The 22,100-nt window shown below is 41.2% G+C and overlaps 1 protein-coding gene across 7 annotated transcripts in view; it reads left to right on the top strand.

Moving 5' to 3' along the window:
- LOC116463629 (SAFB-like transcription modulator) overlaps positions 1-15,766 on the top strand; it is a 54,504-nt gene extending 38,738 nt beyond the window's left edge. For 5 of the 7 annotated variants that reach the window (XM_032146815.2, XM_032146814.2, XM_058434762.1 and 2 more), the window contains 12 exons: positions 161-310; positions 549-652; positions 755-921; positions 1,377-1,462; positions 1,678-1,841; positions 4,280-4,460; positions 5,187-5,311; positions 6,182-6,352; positions 7,236-7,550; positions 7,657-7,801; positions 10,975-11,135; positions 14,695-15,766. In XM_032146815.2, the coding sequence (XP_032002706.1) occupies positions 161-310; positions 549-652; positions 755-921; positions 1,377-1,462; positions 1,678-1,841; positions 4,280-4,460; positions 5,187-5,311; positions 6,182-6,352; positions 7,236-7,550; positions 7,657-7,801; positions 10,975-11,135; positions 14,695-14,803 (1,878 nt within the window). In that variant the 3' untranslated portion in view covers positions 14,804-15,766. Of the gene's footprint in view, positions 1-160; positions 311-548; positions 653-754; positions 922-1,376; positions 1,463-1,677; positions 1,842-4,279; positions 4,461-5,186; positions 5,312-6,181; positions 6,353-7,155; positions 7,551-7,656; positions 7,802-10,974; positions 11,136-12,010; positions 12,081-14,694 lie in introns of those variants that run through there. The other 2 variants (XM_032146813.2, XM_058434763.1) reach the window with 2 other exon arrangements.
- Positions 15,767-22,100: the final 6,334 nt, after the last annotated feature.

The following is a 22,100-nucleotide window of genomic DNA, read 5'->3' as shown; positions in this document are numbered from 1 at the left end:
CAGAGTGTGACTCCATCTCAAAAAAAAAAAAAAAAAATATGAGACAGAATAAGATACACCCTGAATTAATATATAGTTTCGGTTGTGAAGTTTCATGTATTTAGAAGTCTATGTACTTGGAACGTTGTAAAACTCTCTAAAGTACAGTCTCATTTTATAGGTTCTGAGTGCAAAAGTAGTTACAAATGCTCGAAGTCCTGGGGCAAAATGCTATGGCATTGTAACTATGTCTTCAAGCACAGAGGTGTCCAGGTGTATTGCACATCTTCATCGCACTGAGCTGCACGGACAGCTGATTTCTGTTGAAAAAGTAAGCTTCCCTAACTGTTTATCAAAGCAAGTCTAATTTGATGGCTAGTTCTCAACTCATAGCTGTTAACAGTAGCAGGGAGTAGAATTTGCAATTATTTTTAATTTTTATGTATTTGTAGTTTTTACTCTCCTTATATTTTTCTATCTTTTCCAAATTTTCTGCCATTAGCACACTTTTTATAATCACAAAAATGTAACCATATGTACAAATTGTTTTTCTGGTTCGAACCTTTCAGGTAAAAGGTGATCCCTCTAAGAAAGAAATGAAGAAAGAAAATGATGAAAAGAGTAGTTCAAGAAGTGCTGGAGATAAAAAAAATACGAGTGATAGAAGTAGCAAGTAAGGATTTATTTTTATTTATTTATTTTGATAAGCAGATAGACTTTTTTGGTACATTATGAAGTACTCATTCTGTTTTTTTGTCTGGGGCGGTATGGTCAGGACACAAGCCTCTGTCAAAAAAGAAGAGAAAAGATCGTCTGAGAAATCTGAAAAAAAAGAAAGCAAGGATACTAAGAAAATAGAAGGTAAAGATGAGAAGAATGATAATGGAGCAAGTGGCCAAACATCAGAATCGATGAAAAAAAGTGAAGAAAAGAAGCGAATAAGTATGCTATACATCTTTTCAGTCCCTTTCTAATGCATTCTATTACTTAATTTTTACAGTGGAAGGGAAAACCTGAAATTCTAATCCAGAGATGTAAGCTTTGTTGTTCGATGTCATTGCGGTTGGAAAGGAGGTCTAGTAGGAGTAATTGTCTTCTTTTCTACTCTGGGGAAACAAATAAATGTGTTCTTCCAGCTAAGCTTCTTTGCTATTCTGGGCTGACTTAAAATGGTCCTTGATTAGTACTGTTGAATTAGGATCTTTTGGTATCACTGAAAGTATGTTAGCAGACTGAACTGTTTAAAAAACTCTTTGCATTGAAGTTCTTGTAGAATAAGTAGGTTTTTTATTTCATGTATTGGTGTGTGACTATCAGAATTTAGCATTTTTACATACATATTTTCTTTTTCAGTGAAAAATTTTAGACATTTGTTTTTTATCATTTTTTTCCCTTAGGTTCCAAGAGTCCAGGACATATGGTAATATTAGACCAAACTAAAGGAGATCATTGTAGACCATCAAGAAGAGGAAGATATGAGAAAGTAAGTCTCTGATCAGGATGGTTGTATACTACTTCAGCTGTGTACAAAAGAAGATAATTCTGTTTTTCCATAACCATCTTTGCGTACTTGCATGCTCGCAAACCCAAGAAAAAGGAAATGTTACTAGTCATTTGAACTTTTTAAATGACCTGCTAAACTTGAAAAATAAAGCCCCAAAATATTTTAATTTCTAGTGTTCTAATTTTTTTCTATAGATTCATGGAAGAAGTAAGGAAAAGGAGAGAGCTAGTCTAGATAAAAAAAGAGATAAAGACTACAGAAGGAAAGAGATCTTGCCTTTTGAAAAGATGAAGGAACAAAGGTTGAGAGAACATTTAGTTCGTTTTGAAAGGCTGCGACGAGCAATGGAACTTCGAAGGTAGGAAAAGAGTCTGTTTTATACCTGTCTTTAAATGTAGGTAAATATTTAACACTAGTTGTAAGCCAGATTTCTGGAAATTGTATTCCCACAGAAAACTGTTTGCCACCTTAAAGAAGTTACGGTAGCATCTAATGATTTCTTAAGTTTGCATAGCACTTTACAATTTACAAAGTGCTTTTCCATCTGTTATCTCCAACTCAACAGTTCTGTAAGGCTAGTTATGCCCATTATACAACTGAGAAAAATGGAGGCCCAGAGAGGCTAAATGACTCTTCCAATGTCCACATGGCTAACAAGTGGCAGAGTCGGGACTCAGACCCAAGTCTTCTGACTCCAAGTCCAATGCTCTTTCCTCAACACCAAAGCTGCTGCCATAAAAAACATGACTTTAAAGGAAAAATTTGAGATAAGATAGTTTCAAAGTAGCTATAGTGTTCAAATACTGTAATCTGAAATTTTAACAAATTCAGCAAAAATTTATTGTTTGCATTAGTGCCTAAGAGAAGGAAGATTTGCCCTGTGAGCCTGATGGTATTCAGATATCCCAAAGCAAGCATTCTCTTTAAAACAAACGGAAAATATAAACAAAGCAAGATGTTTCCATTTTTAGTGGCCATATCTCAACAGTTTACCATGAGTGTCAGTTTACTTTTGTATATCAATTTTTGGATGCCACTTAAAATAGTCTTGTGGGTGTGTTTTATAGTATATTATTTCAAATGTTAAGCTATCTTGTTCAGGGGTTACTTATCATGGGATTTCATCTATTCATTCACGAGAGTGTTAGGAACTACCAGAGATACTTTTAGCAACTTAGATTATTCTGTACAATAATTGACACACAACTTTACTAAAAGGAAGTAATCCTTGTAGCACACAGAACCCATTTTCTCTTTTTTAAGATGAAGTCCAAATGTGCCTAGCTTCCTGTGTATTTAGTTGACAACAGATTGAGAGGAAAGTGGGATTGAGGAGCAACTAGACCAGTGATTCTCAAACCCTATGTGACCAAAGTCTCTTTTATATTAAGAAAAGTTGCAATGCCTTTACTCTTCTGAAATGAAATTGATGCATAACATACTTAACCTATACTAACAATTTCCAAAAAAAAAAAAAAAAAAAAGTAATGGCTTAACTATAATATAAAGGAGAAATAAAAGTAATTTATAATAAAAATATGTATTCCAGATATGAATGTTTAGGCATGACTTAATGAAGTAGTCAGATGTTTGCATCCCTATTTAGACTCACTGAGAATGGGACAGCTTCAAATACAGACTGACATTGTATGTCAGTTAATATGTTGTATTGTTTAGTAAATACCAGAAGTAGTGTTGACATTATGACATGATTTCTGAAATGGTGAGCAACTCTTGGTAAAAGTCTCAAGAAAGTATAATTTTCCTTCTATTTATCTGGAGTTGCATTATTGGAAATTCTAGAATATACAAATCATATCAAAGCAAACAAACAGTATTTATTAAAAATGGGGTTGAGTTCTAGACTCACATGTTATTTTGCTTGGTTGTTTTTAATAGTGTGAATGTCCATTGTGGCATCTGAAAGGTATGAGAGGTGTTGGATGGTTCTTGCTGTGTACGACTATCCTCACTATTCCATGCATCAATAAGATACTTAGATTCCTTCATTCTCATACACTAAACACTACTATCTGCCCCATGGTCATTGTGATAATTAAAAATATCCCATTGATTTCTGTAGAAATAGTACTGACCCATTGAGAACCACTGGGTTACTAGAGAAAGACATGCTGATGATAGACAGAAAAGGACGCTGACTACCTTACAGTAAGGAAATAATATTAAAAGTCTAATAGAATAACAATTCAGTTCAGTGAACAATTGAACTACCTCTGACTCAGAAAAGCATGTTACCTGGAGCCATCTATTACAGGATAGTAAACATTCCAAAATAGCCCTTAAGGACACCATTCTGTTATATGTAGTATTTGCTATTATTGATGTTCATTGTTATGATCCCAAATCATCAAAGTATGTACTTGTTTAAGGAGATACAATAGAATATATAATAGGGATTAGAGCTTTTTCCATCAAAAACAAGTGTTGGAAGTTGTAGTTTTGTAAATTTATATATGCAGATTACATCCTTCTAAAATGTCAATTAATTAATGGACTATTATAGTGATTTTTATTTAAACAGGAATCATCTAAGAGGCAACTACTCTATATTATAAAATTTAGCTGCTCAGTTGACAGTCTTATTTATAAATAAGTGAAAATATTGGGATCTGTTTAAAGTTTTACTTTGAATTCTCTTTCCAGTTACATTAAAACTACTTAGATTGAGTTGAAATTTAAAATTGCCAACCTCAAGGGAAAATTCAAATTCAAAGCTATTCTCTTTCACACAGTGCTAGCATAATTTAAGTATTTCTAAATACTGATTTTTGGTAGACGAAGAGAGATTGCAGAGAGAGAGCGTCGAGAGCGAGAACGCATTAGAATAATTCGTGAACGGGAAGAACGGGAACGCTTACAGAGAGAGAGAGAGCGCCTAGAAATTGAAAGGCAAAAACTAGAGAGAGAGAGAATGGAACGCGAACGCTTGGAAAGGGAACGCATTCGTATTGAACAGGTGCAGTCAGAAAATCTTTTCATCTTAAATAACTCACCTTTTTCAGACTCTGTGATTTTAGCCCTAAAACTTGCTTTACTTGTTGTAAAGCGTCTATAGAATGAGTTTTGCTAATGAGCTTTTAAGTGTCCCTGAAAGATAACAGTGAATTAGGTACTAGTTAAAAATACAATTAGTAGTGACTTTGTTCTAGATAACTGGTAATAATTCTAGCTCTGCAATATCATGGCAGCCTAATAGTCTGAGCATAGGACTATGAGTCCAGAGTAGTTGTAATCCAGGCTCTGTCACTATCCCAGTCTTAGAAAATAATAACTGTTTCCTTACATATTATAGTGGGAATGATTTCCCAAGGCTGGAAGGAAATAATGCCTCTCTTTGCAGAATTGCACCTCAGGGTTTTAAGGCACTTAGTCAACATGCATATTAAGAATGTTATTTCTAATTCCCTTTAGGTGCTTTTGTTTTAGTCGAATGATTAAACTAAACTTGACCTTCCCAAATACTTGCCAACTTTTACCACCCAGTCCTTGTTATTTTTAATGTTGCAGAACAATAGCTACGGCCTAGATTATTGAAATCAAATTTAGGTGTCATAGGTTTGTGTTTTGCCTGGTCTTTGCTTATGATGGTTTCTTAGCGACAGGATTAAAACAAGGTTGCATGTATACTTATCTTATGTTTACATTTTGCCTTGGTTGGTTCTTCCTTCTGTGTTGTCTGAAGGAACGTCGTAAGGAAGCTGAACGGATTGCTCGAGAAAGAGAGGAACTCAGAAGGCAACAACAGCAGCTTCGTTATGAACAAGAAAAAAGGAATTCCTTGAAACGCCCACGTGATGTAGATCATAGGTAGTTACTGGTTTTATTCCTTAACAGTTAACCTTGCTGTTTTATTCCCTTTAGGCTAAGACTAGAGAGTTAGAAAGTACAGGCTCCCATCACTGGAATAAAAGTCATGATCAACAGGGATGGGAAGGATTACAGTACTGGGGTAGACCCAGTGCACTGGCAAGTGGGAACAGTTTGCGTTTCTTTCCCTGTCTACCTTTCTGATGCCAGATGTTTTTCATTATGACTGGAAATACATTGTCGTAGTAGGCTTCAATAATTAAACAGATTTTGAACATTCTTAAAAAGGTAGTGCAGATAGTATAGAAATGGAAGTCATAAACTTGAGATTGAAAGATAGATTCTATTGTGTGTTTGGATTCATACTTCACATAGATTTAAAAATATAAGTATGCCCATTTAATTTTGTTAACATAAATTCTATGAAACTGAGTTGATTATGTAGAGAAATAGGTGGAATGAATGAACTGTGCTTCTGACTTACCGCTCTAACGTTTCCAAAGTTAAGGATAACTGAAGAGGTTGTGAACTGCTGGTTAGAATTTTATTATAAAGTGGTTTCAAGTATTTTATTTGTCTTTTCCATTTAATGGTATCATTTCTCCTGAATGCTAAATGTCTTTTCCATTTAATGGAAAAGACAGGCAGTTTTTCAACTATTTTCTCTCCTGTTAAATTCCTCTCACACTAGTTGACTTTATGTAATTCAACAATTAAGTCTTTGCTAGTTTGTACTCCTGATGTGTTCTGTCTTGAGTTTATTAGCCCTGTTATGTCCACAGTTCTAACGTGGTATGTATGACTCCAAGTAAATGTCGTTTGATTACTGTAGAACTAATTTATGTAAATGAGCAAATATTTCTCTTCAAGGCGAGATGATCCTTACTGGAGCGAGAATAAAAAGTTGTCTCTAGATACAGATGCACGATTTGGCCATGGATCCGACTACTCTCGCCAACAGAACAGATTTAATGATTTTGATCACCGAGAGAGGGGCAGGTTTCCTGAGAGTTCAGCAGTACAGTCTTCATCTTTTGAAAGGTAGATATGTTGAAAATTGTTATATTTATTTTATGAGCCTTGCTAGTGATAACTCTGTTTCTCCTAAAATCTTAACTAGAACTACCAGGTCAGAACTGAATACTCAGAACAAATTACATGGTTTTTGTTTCTGTTAATGGGTCAGAACTGAATGCTCAGAACAAATTACATGGTTTTTGTTTCTGTTAATGGGAATGTGATTCAGTATTCCAAATTAATTAACTAGAACACCATTAAGTAGGTTGGCTTTATCTTCTTATCTTTATTTTATTTTATTTTTTTTTTGAGACAGGGTCTCATTCTGTCTCCCAGGCTAGAACGCAGTGGTGCAACCTCTGCCTCCTGGGTTCAAACGATTCTTGTGCCTTAGCCACCCAAGTAACTGAGATTATAGACAGGCACCACCACCACGCCCGGCTAATTTTTGTATTTTTAGTAGAGACGGGGTTTTGCCATGTTGGCCAAGCTGGTCTAGCACTTCTGACCTGAAGTGATCCACCCACCTCAGCCTTCCAAAGTGCTGAGATTACAGGCCTGAGCCACCACGCCCGGCCTCTTCTTATCTTTAAAACTGTGGAAGCACTGATTGCTTTGGATGTGCCTCAACTGTTAAGAACAGTAAAACATTCTTCAGCTTGGTAGTGACTTTTGAGTGTTCAGTATCATTTCTCTTGAATGCTAAAAAAACCAACCTTTAGGCTAGACACTTAGTTCAGTTTAAAAGAAAATGAGTTGTAATAATCAATAACTAGCTTTTTTCCATGGCTCTGCCTTAAGTTCATTTTTTGGTTTCATTATTGTAGGTTATGCAGACAAAGTTAAGAAGAATTAAGCACTCAAGTAAGCACTTCTTGGACCTATATTCTTTGTTTCTAATCAATAGGCGGGATCGCTTTGTTGGTCAAAGTGAGGGGAAAAAAGCACGACCTACTGCACGAAGGGAAGATCCAAGCTTTGAAAGATATACCAAAAATTTCAGTGACTCCAGAAGAAATGAGCCTCCACCACCAAGAAATGAACTTAGAGAATCAGACAGGCGAGAAGTACGAGGGGAGCGAGACGAAAGGAGAACAGTGATTATTCATGACAGGCCTGATATCACTCATCCTAGACATCCTCGAGAGGCAGGGCCCAATCCTTCCAGACCCACCAGCTGGAAAAGTGAAGGAAGCATGTCCACTGACAAACGGGAAACAAGGTAGCTGTGTACTTCGTAATGCTTTCCTAGTGGTCTCATGCATTGGGGTTAAAAAAAATTAAGATTACCGTTTTGATCATGTATGTTTTTATGTTTTGTTTAACAGAGTCGAAAGGCCAGAACGATCTGGGAGAGAAGTATCAGGGCACAGCGTGAGAGGTGCTCCCCCTGGGAATCGTAGCAGCGCTTCAGGGTATGGGAGCAGAGAGGGAGACAGAGGAGTCATCACAGACCGAGGAGGTGGATCACAGGTAAATGCTGCGGGAGGCTTGCCATGAGCCTGCACACAAACATTTAGAGGATTCATGAGCTACTCTGGATATACAGTAGCATTTTGATGTGGCTTAGCTAGATTGGAATGATTGAGAGGCATTAATTTTTTATTTTAATTTTTAAAATCTGAATTTTTCTCATACTTTACTGTCAGTAGTTGACCATCAGTAGTCCAAAGAGTTAAGGTACTAGCCTTGAAATACTTAACTCTATTTTGATTAAACTTCCCAGTGAAATTTAAGAATTGTTAATTTGGTAAATGAGCCTATCTAATGATAACTTTGGTTTTATTTCTTTTTAAGAAATTGAGGCTTTCAAACTGGATCTGAAATCTTTGGCCCCTACTTGTGTTTCCTTTTCAATAAAATATTCTTGGCCGGGCATGGTGGCTCATGCCAACACTTTGGGAGGTAATCCCAACACTGTGGAAGGCCGAGGTGGGCAGATCGCCTGAGCTCAGGAGTTTGAGACTAACCTGGGCAAGATGGCGAAACCCCATCTCTACTAAAAATACAAAAATTAGCCGGGCGTGGTGGTGGGCGCTGTAATCCCAGCTACACTGGAGGCTGAGGCAGGAGAATCACTTGAGTCCAAGAGTTGGAGGTTGCAGTAAGCCAAGATGGCGCCATGGCACTCCAGCCTGGGCTACAGAGCCAGACCCTGTCTGGGAAAAAAAAAAAAAAATATATATATATACACACACACACACACACACACACACACACACACACACATTCTTCTTTTTCTCCTGCTTCATTTAAATAGCTTAAAGTGTAAAATTGAAATGGAACTTTTGTCTATTTTTTGTCTTCTTATCCTATAGGTAGATGAGTGTAATGTTACATATTTTTAAATTTTTACTCTTGTGACACTTTATTGACTTGAATATTTTGTAAGTTAATGAGCTGGACAGAGGAAAGTGTCTTCATCTTTTAGAGACCGAAATGAACAAAAACCTTTTGCCTCATTTAAAAGTATTCTTCTACTGACGAAATACTGGCATGTGGGTTGATAGTAGCACGGTTAGGACATACTTTCATAAATTATATACCAAAAAGAATTGTGCAGTGTGTGTGTCTCCATTATATGCTAGTGTTTGTTTTGTATTTTAATACACATTTGTGTGTGTGTGTGTGTGTGTGTGTGTTTGAGATGGAGTCTTACTCTGTCAAACAGGCTGACATGCAGTGGCGTGATCTTGGCTCACTGCAACCTCCGCCTTCCAGGTTCAAGTGATTCTCCTTCCTCAGCCTCCCGAGTAGCTGGGACTACAGATGTGCGCCACCATGCCTGGCTAATTTTTGTATTTTTAGTAGAGGCGGGGTTTCACCATGTTGGTCAGGCTGGTTTCAAACTTCCGACCACCCACCTCTGTCTCCCAAAGTGCTGGAATTACAAGCATGAACCATGATGCCCACCCACTAAACAGAATTTTTAAGACTGAGTCTATAATCCAGATAAGTCTGCCTTGTTTATAGTAAAATTTAAGAAAGTATCAAAGACTAGCCCTCCGCATTCAGAGGTCCTTTTAGAAAATGTGTCCTGAGGAGGAGATCTTGTATCCTCCCTTGAAAATTTTCTTTTTCATAATGTTAGTCTGTAACTTGTTCTGCCAGTATTATATCTAAGCCTCTGTGGGTGCCTTCTGCTTTCTTTCCTGTAAGCTAAGTATCACAATGCTTGCTTTCTCTTTCCGTAGATCTCTAGTTCTACATTTCTGTTTCTTTGTGTTCACTACTCTGTTTTCCATAGTTATGGATGAAGCACCTTGTAAGTGCCATAGCACTAAGTAGTACAATGTAAAATAAGTTGACAACTCCTGTTTTCTGTGCTGTTTGCATGTTGTCCTGATAGGCTGATCATAGGCCCCGCCGTAACTTGTCTTAAGGTTTTGATCTCTGGCTGTGCCTTCTTACAGTCAATATAAGATCCAAGTATTTGAAATAATCAAGGGTCAAAAAGCCCTTGGGTGCTAGAAAATATAGAAATAGAAATTAATGGCTAGGCCTGGTGGCTCATGGCTGTAATCCTAGCACTTTTGGAGGCCAAGGCGGGAGGATTACTTGAGGCCAGGGGTTCGAGACAAGCTTGGACAATATAGTGAGACCCCATCTCCATAGGAAAATTAAAATTAAAGCTGGGCATGGTGGTGTGCACCCTGTAGTCCCAGCTAGGCAGGAGGCTGAAGCAGGAGGATTGCTTGAGCCCAGGAGTTCACAGTTGCAGTGAGTTATGGTAGCAACACTGTACTCCAACCTGGGCAATAGTGTGATCATGTCTCCAAAAAAAATATATTTTTAATAAAAGGAATTGGCCGGGTATGGTGGTTCATACCTGTAATCCCAGCACTTTGGGAGGCCGAGGTGGGCGGATCATGAAGTCAAGAGATCAAGACCATCCTGGCCAACATGGTGAAACCCCGTCTCTACTAAAAATACAAAAATTAGCTGGGCATGCTGGTGCATACCTGTAGTCCCAGCTACTTGGGAGGCCAAGGCAGGAGAATTGCTTGAACCTGGGGGGCGGAGGTTGCAGTGAGCCGAGATCACGCCACTGCATTCCAGCCTGGCAACAGAGCGAGACTCCATCTCAAAAAAACAAAACAACAACAACAAAAGTATTGAATCATTTCCTCCATACCCTTCCCTGAGGCCTGAGTAGCTTCTCACTACAAAATAGATATAAACTCTTTTCATATGCTGTTGCACTACTCATCCTTTTATCTTCTCAGACATCTTATTAATTTGCTTCTGACATTAAAAGCACACCAATATAAGTTGGTATGAGACCAAGACAGAGGGTATTGTGACTTCTCCTTCTTTTTTTTTTTTTTTTTTTGAGATGAGGTTTCACTTTTGTTGCCCAAGCTGGAGTGCAATGGCGCAATCTCAGCTCACTGCAACCTCTGCCTCCGGGGTTCAAGTGATTCTCCTGCCCCAGCCTCCTGAGTAGCTGGGATTATAGGTGTGGGGCACCATGCCTGGCTAATTTTTTGTATTTTTAGTAGAAGCGGGGTTGCACCATGTTAGCCAGGCCGGTCTCGAACTCCTGACCTCAGTTGATCTGCCTGCCTCAGCCTCCCAAAGTGCTGAGCTTACAGATAAGAGCCACTGCGCCCGGCCAAGTGACTTTTCATATGCTATTCTTTTAGCATTATCCTGAGGAGCGACATGTGGTTGAACGCCATGGACGGGACACAAGCGGACCAAGGAAAGAGTGGCATGGTCCACCCTCTCAAGGGCCTAGCTATCATGATACGAGGCGAATGGGTGATGGCCGGGCAGGAGCAGGCATGATAACCCAACATTCAAGGTAAATAACTAACCAGTTTAGACTTTTTCTGCCAGCACACAACCAACACTTTATCCTTTCCATAAAAGTCATTATAGTTTCTGAGGGACTGAATTGCAACTAGTGAAAACCCTAGGTCTGCCCGAACATTTCCCTGTATCAACTCGTAGTCTCCAAAAGAGTGTTTGCAGAACAGCTGATATTAATGTGTTAGTTTGTATTCTTCCTTGTAAATGAATTCAGTGACTTTCTGGCAAGTTGATCTAGATATGGGTATGTATGTATGGCAGGATCCAGTAAACCATGAATCCTTTTGTTTTGTTTTGTTTTTTGAGAGGGAGTCTCACTCTGTTGCCCATGCTGGAGTGCAGTCGCGAGATCTTGGCTCACTGCAACCTCCGCCTCCTGGGTTCAAGCAGTTCTCTCATCTCAGCCTCCCAAGTAGCTGGGATTACAGGCATGTGCCACCATGCCCAGCTAATTTTTATATTTTTAGTAGAGACAGGGTTTCACCATGTTGCCCAGGCAGGTCTCGAACTCCTGACCTCAGGGGATCCGCCTGCCTCGGCCTCCCAAAGTGCTGAGATTACAGGTGGGAGCCACTGCACTCAGTCTAGATAATGAATCTTAACCTCACGTTGGAACCATCATCTTGTTCCCTCCCTAGCATTCCTCAAATTCTTAGGAAGAAAATACTGAAAGTGTGTTCCGTTTCCTCCCTTTTAAAATAACTCTTGGCAAAGCTTTTAGACATTTAACACAAAACCTGTTCATAAGTTAAGAGGCGAGCTTTACTTTCTCTTCACACTGAGGTTGGATGTGGCCCTTCAGCCAGCAGGTCTTCAGTCTTCCCATCTCTTTCACGTCCTCCTTTCTTTCCCATTCCTCTTTCTTAGGAGAGTTATTGGCTTGACTCAGTGACCCAGGTCACTACTATTCCATGGTCACTTCTACCATCAAACTTCAGTAAGTGTGCTACTTCTGCCTGCACAAGCTCAACATTCATTGTACCTGGTTTGTAAAGGTCACCGATGACTTTTCTCTTGATAAATATAGATTCTTTTATTTTCATGGTTGTCAGGCGCCTTGGTGGTTAAATACTGTTTCACACGGTCACTTATCCTTATTTTGAGGGAGTCTGTTTTCTAGGGCACCATCATTTTCTTTCTGCCCTTGTGACTGCTTTTGCAGGCTCCTTACCATGGCTAAGCTTTAGACACTGCTGTTTCCTTTCAGCTTCATGTTGCCACTGCCATGTAAGCACTTTGCTGTTTCCATGAATTCAAGGTCACAGTCAAACTCATTCTTCTCCTTTTTCAAACCTTTGTGTCACTTTCGTTGCCTCCAGTTTCTTTTAATTTGATAGTGCCACCATCCATTTCATTCACCCTGACTGGAAATACGGGGCTTGTCCTTACCTTTCTTCATTCCTAGCATAAATTTCTAAGTGTGGTTCTTTTTTTTTTTTTTTTTTTTTTTTTTGAGACAGAGTCTTGCTCTGTCCGGGCTAGAGTGTAGTGGTGTAGTCTCGGCTCGCTGCAACCTCTGCCTCCCAGGTTCAAGTGAATAGCTGGGAATACAGGTGTGCACCACCACGCCTGGCTAATTTTTGTATTTTTAGCAGATGGGGTTTCACCGTGTTGGCCAGGCTGGTCTCGAACTCCTGATCTTGTGATCTGTCCACCTCGGCCTTCTAAAGTGCTAGGATTACAGGCATGAACCACTGCGCCCGGCCGTATGGCTCTATTTTTTTAAAAAATGTTTCTCAGGCTGGGCACAGTGGCTCATGCCTGTAATTCCACTACTTTGGGAGGCCAAGGTAGGTGGATCACTTGAACTGAGGAGCCTGGGCAACATGGCAAAACCCTGTCTCTACAAAAAATGTTTATCATAGCTATCCCTTATTCCTCATTGTAGCTTCTATCTGATCTTCCCAAATTATTATTTTTGTGTTCCATTACCCTATTTGTAAATTGAACTGTTGAAACTCCCATTTTGTTATACCATTTATTGCTCTAAAACCACAACAAGCAGCTGCTCTAGGTCACAGGATTGAGCCCAGATTCCTCAGCCTGGCCCTTATAATCTAGTTTTATTCTGCCTGAACCATTTCACTGTAGATTTTTTTTTTTTTCCCAAGACGAAGTCTCTGTCCCCTAAGCTGGAGTGCGGTGGCACTATCTCAGCTCACTGCAACCTCCGCCTCCTGAGTTCAAGTGATTCTCCTTCCTCGGCCTCCCAAGTAACTGGGACAACAGGTGTGTGCCACCACGTTCGGCTGATTTTTTTGTATTTTTAGTAGGGATGGAGGTTTCACTTTGTTGGCCAGGCTGGTCTCAAACTCCTGTTCCTCAGGTGATCCTCCAGCTTCAGCCTCCCAAAGTGCTGGTATTATAGGTGTGAACCACCACACCCGGCCTTCACTGTAGATTTTTATCTCCTAGTTTGTTAAAGTTTTTTCTTTTTTGAGATGGAGTCTCGCTCTGTCACCCAGGCTGGGGTGCAGTGGCATGATCTCAGCTCACTGCAACCTCTGCCTCCCGGGTTCAAGCAATTCTCCTTGATCCGCCCGCCTCAGCCTCCCAAAGTGCTGGGATTACAGGTGTGAGCCACTGCACCCGGCCTGTTAAAGGTTTTTTGTCGGGGGAGGGGGTTTGCTTTTTTATGTTACTAACATCTGCTCTGTTGCATTACACATAAAGATTCCAGAAATATTTCTTAAATGACTTCTATAATTTAGTTCACAAGCTTTAGCAAACAACAGAATCACCTGGAGGGCTTGTTAAAACACAGGTTGGCCAGGCATGGTGGCTCCTGCCTGTAATTTCAGTACTTTGGGAGGCCAAGGCTGGCAGATCATTTTAGCCCAGGAGTTCAAGACCAGCCTGGCTAACATGGCGCAACCCTGTCTCTACGAAAAATTAAAAAATTAGCTGAGCATGGCAGCACTTGCCTGTAGTCCCAGCTACTCTGGTGGCTGGCTGAAGTGGGAGAATCACCTGAGCCCAGGAATTCAAGGCTGCTGCAGTGAGCCATGAATGTGCCACTGCACTCCAGCCTCCGTGAAGTGAGTGAGGCCCTGTCTAAAAATATATGTATTTAAAAGAATAAACAAAGAAAAGCACAGGTTGCTGGGAGTCCCACCCCCAGAGTTTCTTTCTCAGTGGTCTGAGATTAGGGTGAGAATTTGCATCTCTAACAGGCACCCAGCTGGTGCTATTGCTGCTGGTTTGGGGTCCACACTTAAGAGATCTGCTGCTGTAGTCCACGTGCAGATCCGCAACTGGCTTCTGAAGTAATGGGGCTTCAAAGTGAGATTGCCCAAGTTCAAATCTCTGCTCCACCATTTTATTAGCTCTGTGACCTTGGAAGAGTTTCTCAACCTCCAGATCTGTTTCTTCACCAGTAAAGTGGGGTTAACAATGGTTCAGACCTCACAGGACTGTTGAAAAGAGTAAATGATTTATTTTGGATAAAGTACCAAGAACAGTGCCTGGCAAATGGTAAGCGCTGTGTAAGTATTTGCAGTGATGATTTGTTCCTTGTTCTCTGACTTTTTTTTCTTTTAAACCTTTTTCAGTAACGCATCCCCAATTAATAGAATTGTACAAATCAGTGGCAATTCCATGCCAAGAGGAAGTGGCTCCGGATTTAAGCCATTTAAGGGTGGACCTCCGCGACGATTCTGAAAATGAGCTCTCTGCCAAGGTTTTAAGATAATTTATTGAAATCTCCTGTAAACTTTACTTGACTACTTATGAAGAGGACCTCTGACTTGCTTGAGAGTTCTGTCAGACTTTTCTTTTTAAAAATTTAACATGATTGCTTTTCTCAATTTTGGAGAAGATGTTTAAATAGTTCTGTTGTAACTTTTAATAGTTTTGTGTATCATTCAACTTTTTTTCTTGCAGCACCGAGACACATTTGAAAAGATGGAATTGAAGTCGTTTTGTTTAATGCTGTGTGAATATAAAGAGTAGTTTGCAGCTGTGTGGTAGTGGTTTAATTTGCAGCCTTAGCTCTGTGGTGTCTGGCTCTAGAGTTACTTCTTTTTACCAAGCATTTTCAGCCTCCATTTTGAAGGCTGTCTACGCTTAAGAAGTCTTAGCTGTCTAATTTTTAGAGAATAAGATTGTTCATTGCATTTCTGAGTATTATGTAACCTATTTTTGCAGAAGGTACTGTTACATTAAGTGCATCTGTGTATCCTGGTTTAAAAAAAATGTAATCTTTTTTGAAATAAACCTTCATATTCTGTATAGTTGCTAAAGTGTTGAGAACCTTTTTAATTGTAAAATGAGAACCAATTTTCAGTTTAGTGTAGCAGCACACTTGTTCAGGTTTGCATGGTATGAAACCAAATAGATTCATGAAACCTTGGCCATGAAGTTTGTTTCACAAGGTTCTTAGACCGAGTTGTGCAGGTAAGTGCACTTTTAGGTAATCTGCACTGTTTGATGGATAAATTCCATCTCTGGGAATTGTGTGGGTATTAATGTTTCCATGTTCCCAACTATGTTGAGAAGTGGAAAAAAACCCAGGTTCTAGATGGGTGAATCAGTTGGGTTTTGTAAATACTTGTATGTGGGAAGACATTGTTGTCTTTTTGTGAAAATAAAAATCCACACCTGGAAGTGTATGTGTCTTTGTTTTCAGCGTTTTAGGTGTTAGTCGTCCAGTTCTTTCTGTAGTTCACCCCAAGGTGACTGACTAGATGTAGAGCTATAAAGGCAGTCTTTTGGTCTTTGTTCCTCAGAAATAAATCTAGCTTAGACTCTTCACCTCAGTAGCTGGGCAGCACACACTGTTCACATGTTACAGACTTAACCACTAATCCTATGGCTTTTTTTTAAAAAGGCATCTCTTTTAGGAAAGCCCTTCAAGGTAAATGCTCCTCTTTCAAAAAAGCTTCCCACATCCCTTTATATAAATCAGTGGTGAAAAATCCAAATGAGCTAGATTTTTGGTAAATTCAGCACTCTCTATGCTCAGTACGTATGGTCATGCCCATGAGATGGCTCACACTTCTGAGTGCCGTGGGCAACCAAGGTTCTGTGGTCTCTGGTCCTTTGGGGAACTTCTCTGGATTTCTTACCTTTTCTGCCATTCGCAGTCCTACAGCTGTGGGAGTAGGTTGGGTGTCTGCGTTGGTGTGGGGGAGGTCTACCTCATTTTTGATCACAACTTGTAGAGTGGCACAGGAGAAGCCTCAGTATCCATTGGAGTGAATGTTGGTGACTTTGGGCTAGAATGTCACTTCTCGTTGTTTCCTCATTTGTAGAGTGGGACTATGCTTCTTAGAAGGGATTATCATACAGCCACAAACATTGGCTAAGCGCTTTATGTGCTGGGCAGTGTGCTAAGCGTTTGACATATGTTCCCTTGCCTAATACTCAGAAGAATCCTCCTAGCCACAGGTAGAATTACTGACCTGACCAGTTTTCAGATGGGAATCTGGATAGTAACCTGCCTTTTAAACATTAGATCCTTGATTTGTTTCAGTCTTTTTTTTTTTTTTTTTTTTGAGACGGAGTCTCGCTCTGTCACCCAGGCTGGAGTGCAGTGGCACCATCTCGGCTCACTGCAAGCTCCGCCTCCCGGGTTCACGCCATTCTCCTGCCTCAGCCTCTCCGAGTAGCTGGGACTACAGGCGCCCGCCACCTCGCCCGGCTAATTTTTTGTATTTTTAGTAGAGACGGGGTTTCACCGTGTTAGCCAGGATGGTCTCGATCTCCTGACCTCGTGATCCGCCCGCCTGGGCCTCCCGAAGTGCTGGGATTACAGGCGTGAGCCACCACGCCCGGCCTGTTTCAGTCTTTTCTACACTTAACTGAAGGATACAAGCCTACAGACACTATAGGTAATTATTTTTTACTCGAGTTGCCATGGCGATGGCTTTTTTAAGTTCAGAAAACCTGACAAAACCACCTGATACGCTGGCATTGAGGTTGAGTGGCCCTCAACCATCACGGGCAGCAGCTAGCAGCGATCTGGCTGGCTCAGGGTCAATAGTGAAAACCAAATTTGGAGGTTTTTTTGTTTTGTTTTGTTTTTGTTTTTGAGATGGAGTATAGCTCTCACCCAGGCTGGAGTATAGTTGCACGATCTCAGCTCACTGCAACCTCTGCCTCCTGGGTTCAAGTGATTCTCCTGCCCTAGCCTCCGGAATAGCTGGGATTACAGGTGCCAGCCACCATGCCCAGCTATTTTTTGTATTTTTAGTAGAGACGGGGTTTCACTATGTTGGCCAGGCTGGTCTCAAACTCCTGACCTCATGATCTGCCTGCCTCAGGCACCTAAAGTGCTGTGATTACAAGCATGAGCCACCGCGCCTGGCCTTTTTAGAGGTTTTGTTGTTGTTGTTTTGAGGTGGAGTCTCACTCTGTTTCTCCCAGGCTGGAGTGCAATGGTGCGATCTTGGCTCACTGCAACCTCTGCCTCCCAGGTTCAAGCAATTCCCCTGCCTCAGCCTCCCAGGTAGCTGGGATTACAGGTGCCTGCCATCACGCCCAGCTAATTTTTTGTATTTTTAGTAGAGACGGGGTTTCACCATGTTGGCCAGGCTAGTCCTGAACTCCTGACTCTATGATCCACGAAGGAAGACAGACTCCTCAAAGGCAAGAGAATGGAGGAAAATGTGCCATTCCCCGTGTGCTTGATGCACAATCCAAATGTTTGCCACAGTACAATGGCATCAATGAGTTAGAAGCTACACACAGTTCATATGATGCAAAAAAGATTCAAGAAAGATAGTAGCCAGTCTTGGTAAGTTGGGCAAGATGCTGACATCAGAAACTACACATGCCAAAAATAATTGTAAAATAAAATTAAAAGCTTAGGAATTACATAGAAAAAATCTCAAGCTCTTAAATGTATGAAGTAATGAAAACATTTAAAACCCTTCTGCCTGGATTGTCACTTAACTCAGTTTCTCCATACTTAACACGTCCTAACAAATACTGAATCCTCATTGAAAAAATTGTCACGGCTGGGCGCGGTGGCTCATGCTTGTAATCCCAGCACTTTGGGAGGCCAAGGCGGGCGGATCACGAGGTCAAGAGATGGAGACCATGGTGAAACCCCGTCTCTACTAAAAATACAAAAAATTAGCCGGGCGTCGTAGCAGGCGCCTGTAGTCCCAGCTACTCGGAGAGGCTGAGGCAGGAGAATGGCGTGAACCCGGGAGGCGGAGCTTGCAGTGAGCCGAGATCGCACCACTGCACTCCATCCTGGGTGACAGAGCGAGATTCCATCTCAAAAAAAAAAGAAAAAGAAAAAATTGTCAGATTTTTTTGCATTTATAAAGAAGCTCATCCAATCCATCTCTCTAAAGATGAATCTCTTATAATACCTCCAATAACTGCTTAATTAGCATTTCTGCCAAACACCTCAAATTTACCATGTGTAGTTACCCCCAAAAACTAATCCTCTCAAATATTTAATCACCACCTTCAACTCAGTAAGGGCGTTGTAGGTAAAATTAATAATATCCCCTAAAACGCACCACTCAACAAATACTGTTTATTTTTATCTGAAACAAATTGTTTCCTGAAATCCTTTAAGTGCTTCCTACAGATAAGCTTTTATCTTTCCTTTCTCTTTCCTTTTGACTTAGTTATTCCAGCCAGGCCTAAGGGGCAGGTATCATCTAGTTAATGTTCACCTACATATTCTGTACCAAAATCACCAATATCTATGTCTTCACCACTACCCCTCAAGTTTTTCTCTGAGAAGACCAACTTCCCCTCCAAGCCCTCTAATGTCTCTTCATCTGTAGAATACATTCAGTCTGTCACCTCATTTCCTACTACTCTCCTCCTTGTTCACCTGGTTCCACACTGGCCTCATTCCGTATGTTGACCACAGCATCTCATCTCAAGCCTTTTGCTTGTGCTTACTCCATCTGAAATGCTCTTCCTAGAGAGCCATGTGGCTCGCTTCCTCATTGCTTCAGTTCTTAGCTAAAATGTCATTTTCTCAACCATGCCTTCCCGATTTTATTTAAAATTGCCACACTTAGGCTGGGTGCAGTGGCTCATGCCTGTAATCCCAGCACTTTGTGAGGCAGAGGTGGGCGGATCACCTGAGGTCAGCAGTTCGAGACCAGCCTGGCCAACATGGTGAAACCCCATCTCTACTAAAATTACAAAAAATTTAGCTGGGCATGGTGGTGGGCGCCTGTAATCAGGCAGGAGAATTGCTTGAACCCGGGAGGCAGAGGTTTCAGTGAGCCGAGACTGTGCAACTCTACTCCAGCCTGTGTGACAAGAGCAAGACTCCCATCTCAAAATAAAATTGCCGCACTACTCCCTTTCTCAGCATTCCCCCTCCTTCCCATCTAATCTATTTATAATCCATCTTCTACTTAACAGCTCCAGAAGGATAGCTGTTTTTGTCTATTTTTTCTTTTCAGTGCTGTATCTCTGACCCCTGGCTCTTAGTAGCCACTCAATAAATATTGGATGAATAAATAACCATGTGAAGGATTCAGAATTTTTATAATAGGGACTTAGGGAAAGCAATCTGGTTGGAATGGGGGAGCCTGGGCTTTGTCTTGAAGTTGGTGTAACATTGGTGTAGGACTGGTGTAGCAAACACTTTTTTAAGATTGAATACTTAAGCCACTCCATTGGTGCAGCCATCAGTAAGAAATGGGATTGTTTAGGGACAGGCTGCCCAGACCAGCAGCTCTAAGCCTGGAATTCATGCTGTCTGAGGTGAGATGCCTGCCCCAGGCATAAACATTAGCCATGAAGTCATCTTGGCTCCATGCTCACCATGTATATAGTTTCCCACCTGGATTTGCCAACAGGGTTAGGAAATGAGTATGAAATCTACTCACTGGTTAAATTTTCATCAGTTTATGAGACTGAGCCCATCAAAAGCTCAAGCAATAACCTTTCATTTGGACAGAGACCATTTTCCTTCTCTCTCCTTTTTTTTTTGATGGTATCTCACCGTCTCCCAGGCTGGAGTGCAATGGCACAATCTCGGTTCACTGCAACCCCTGCCTCCCAGATTCAAGTGATTCTCATGCCTCAGCCTCCCAAGTAGCTGGGATTACAAGGCGCCTGCCATCACACCTAGCTAATTTTTGTATTTTTAGTAAAGATGGAGTTTATGTTGGCCAGGCTGCTCTCGAACTCCTGACCTCAAGCGATCTGCCCTCCTCGGCATCTTAAAGTGCTGGGATTACAGGTGTGAGCCACCATGCCCTGCCCCTTCTCTTAATAAATCTAGTGATGTCCATCAAACTATAAAATTAATTTCCTCACCACAATTCAGGCATTTGGGAGGTGGATTGCAGGAGAAATGGGTCAGATACCATGACAAAAAATTGTGCATCCCTCAAGGACATGGTAATACAAGGCTAAAAATTCTAAGGAATTCTGATCCAATGAACTAACACCCTAATTTTCTAAAATTACCAAATTACCTGTTAGCTTCTTTAATGCCTTTATTTCCCATGGACCTGCCATCCTGGGCCTCTGGACAGGTAGCCTGCTAGGATTTGCTTCACCTGGTTGACAGCTCACTCCCTCTGAACTACTCTAAGAACAATCACATTTATTAGGTAAGATGGTACTACAGGGAAGGCCCTTGCAGCTGGGACAACGTGCAGGGGCATCCAGTCTAGAAACCATAGGCTTCAGAATGTGGAGGAATAGGGACTTAAAAACCAGTTTGCCATTTACTAGATGTGTTCAATTATGGGCAATTTATCTGTATGTCCAGAATACTATAGTCAGCTTTGCTAGTAGGAACAGGGCTATTGTAAGGATTTAAGTGGGAAAATATGTGTCAAATACTGAACAAATTCTGCCCATTGTTTTTCTTGTTCTAGCAAAGTCACCTTGTGTTCCCTGATTTAAGACAAAAGAGACAACCTCATTTGTAAAAGGTCACTGATTAAATAGAGAATTAGGCAGGGCGTGGTGGCTCACGCCTGTAATCCCAGCACTTTGGGAGGCCGAGGCGGGTGGATCACCTGAAGTCGGGAGTTCAAGACCAGCCTGGCCAACAGAGTGAAGCCCTGTCTCTACTAAAAATACAAAAATTAGCCGGGCATGGCTGTGTGCACCTGTAGTCGCAGCCAGTCAGGAGGCTGAGGCAGGAGAATTGCTTGAACCAGGGAGGCAGAGGTTGCAGTGAGCTGAGATCACACCACTGCACTCCAGCCTGGGAGACAGAGTGATACTCTGTCTCAAAAAAAAAAAAAAAAAAAAAAGTAAAAATAAAAACAGATAATTGGCCAGGTGTGGTGGCTCACACCTGTAATCCCAGAACGTTGGGAGGCTGAGGTGGGCAGATCACGAGGTCAGGAATTCAAGACCAGCCTGAACAATATGGTGAAACCCCATCTCTACTAAAAATACAAAAATTAGCTGGGCGTGGTGGTGGGCGCCTGTAATCCCAGCTACTGGGGAGGCTGAGGCAGAAGAATTGCTTGAACCCGGGAGGCGGAGGTTGCAGTGAGCCGAAATCGTGCCATTGCACTCCATCCCGGGTAACAGAGCATGACTGTCTCAAAAAGAAAAGATAATTGAACTGGCATAGATGATAACTGGGCAAAATCTGAGGTCTAATGGGTGATAAGCCTGGGCCACACCCCCAGAGGTTCATGGATAGAGTCCTAACATGTTTTACCCCCAAAAGTTCCTCCACGGGATTCACATGTATAGCAAGGTTTGACAATCACTCTTGAGATGTAGCTCAGAGTAGGAAAAACCAAATGCTTTTTACAAGCTGCTGGCAATCAACTCTGTGTTTTTGCCAGTGGGATGAGATGCTCTGAATAATGTAATTTTCTAGTTAAATGATGATCAGTTCCTCTGCAGAGCGGAATCACCCAGGATGGGAGTGGGGGACCTCTGCATCACCTTTAGCAACTTGGGTCCAGAGCTTTCAGAACTGTCCTGCTTGCCGGGCGTGGTGGCTCATGCCTCTAATCTCAGCACTTTGGGAGACTGGGGTGGGAGGATCACT

The sequence above is a fragment of the Hylobates moloch genome, unplaced genomic scaffold (genome assembly GCF_009828535.3).
Source record: "Hylobates moloch isolate HMO894 unplaced genomic scaffold, HMol_V3 SCAFFOLD_45, whole genome shotgun sequence".
Taxonomy (NCBI): domain Eukaryota; kingdom Metazoa; phylum Chordata; class Mammalia; order Primates; family Hylobatidae; genus Hylobates; species Hylobates moloch.
This window is presented reverse-complemented; position numbering and strand designations above follow the sequence as displayed.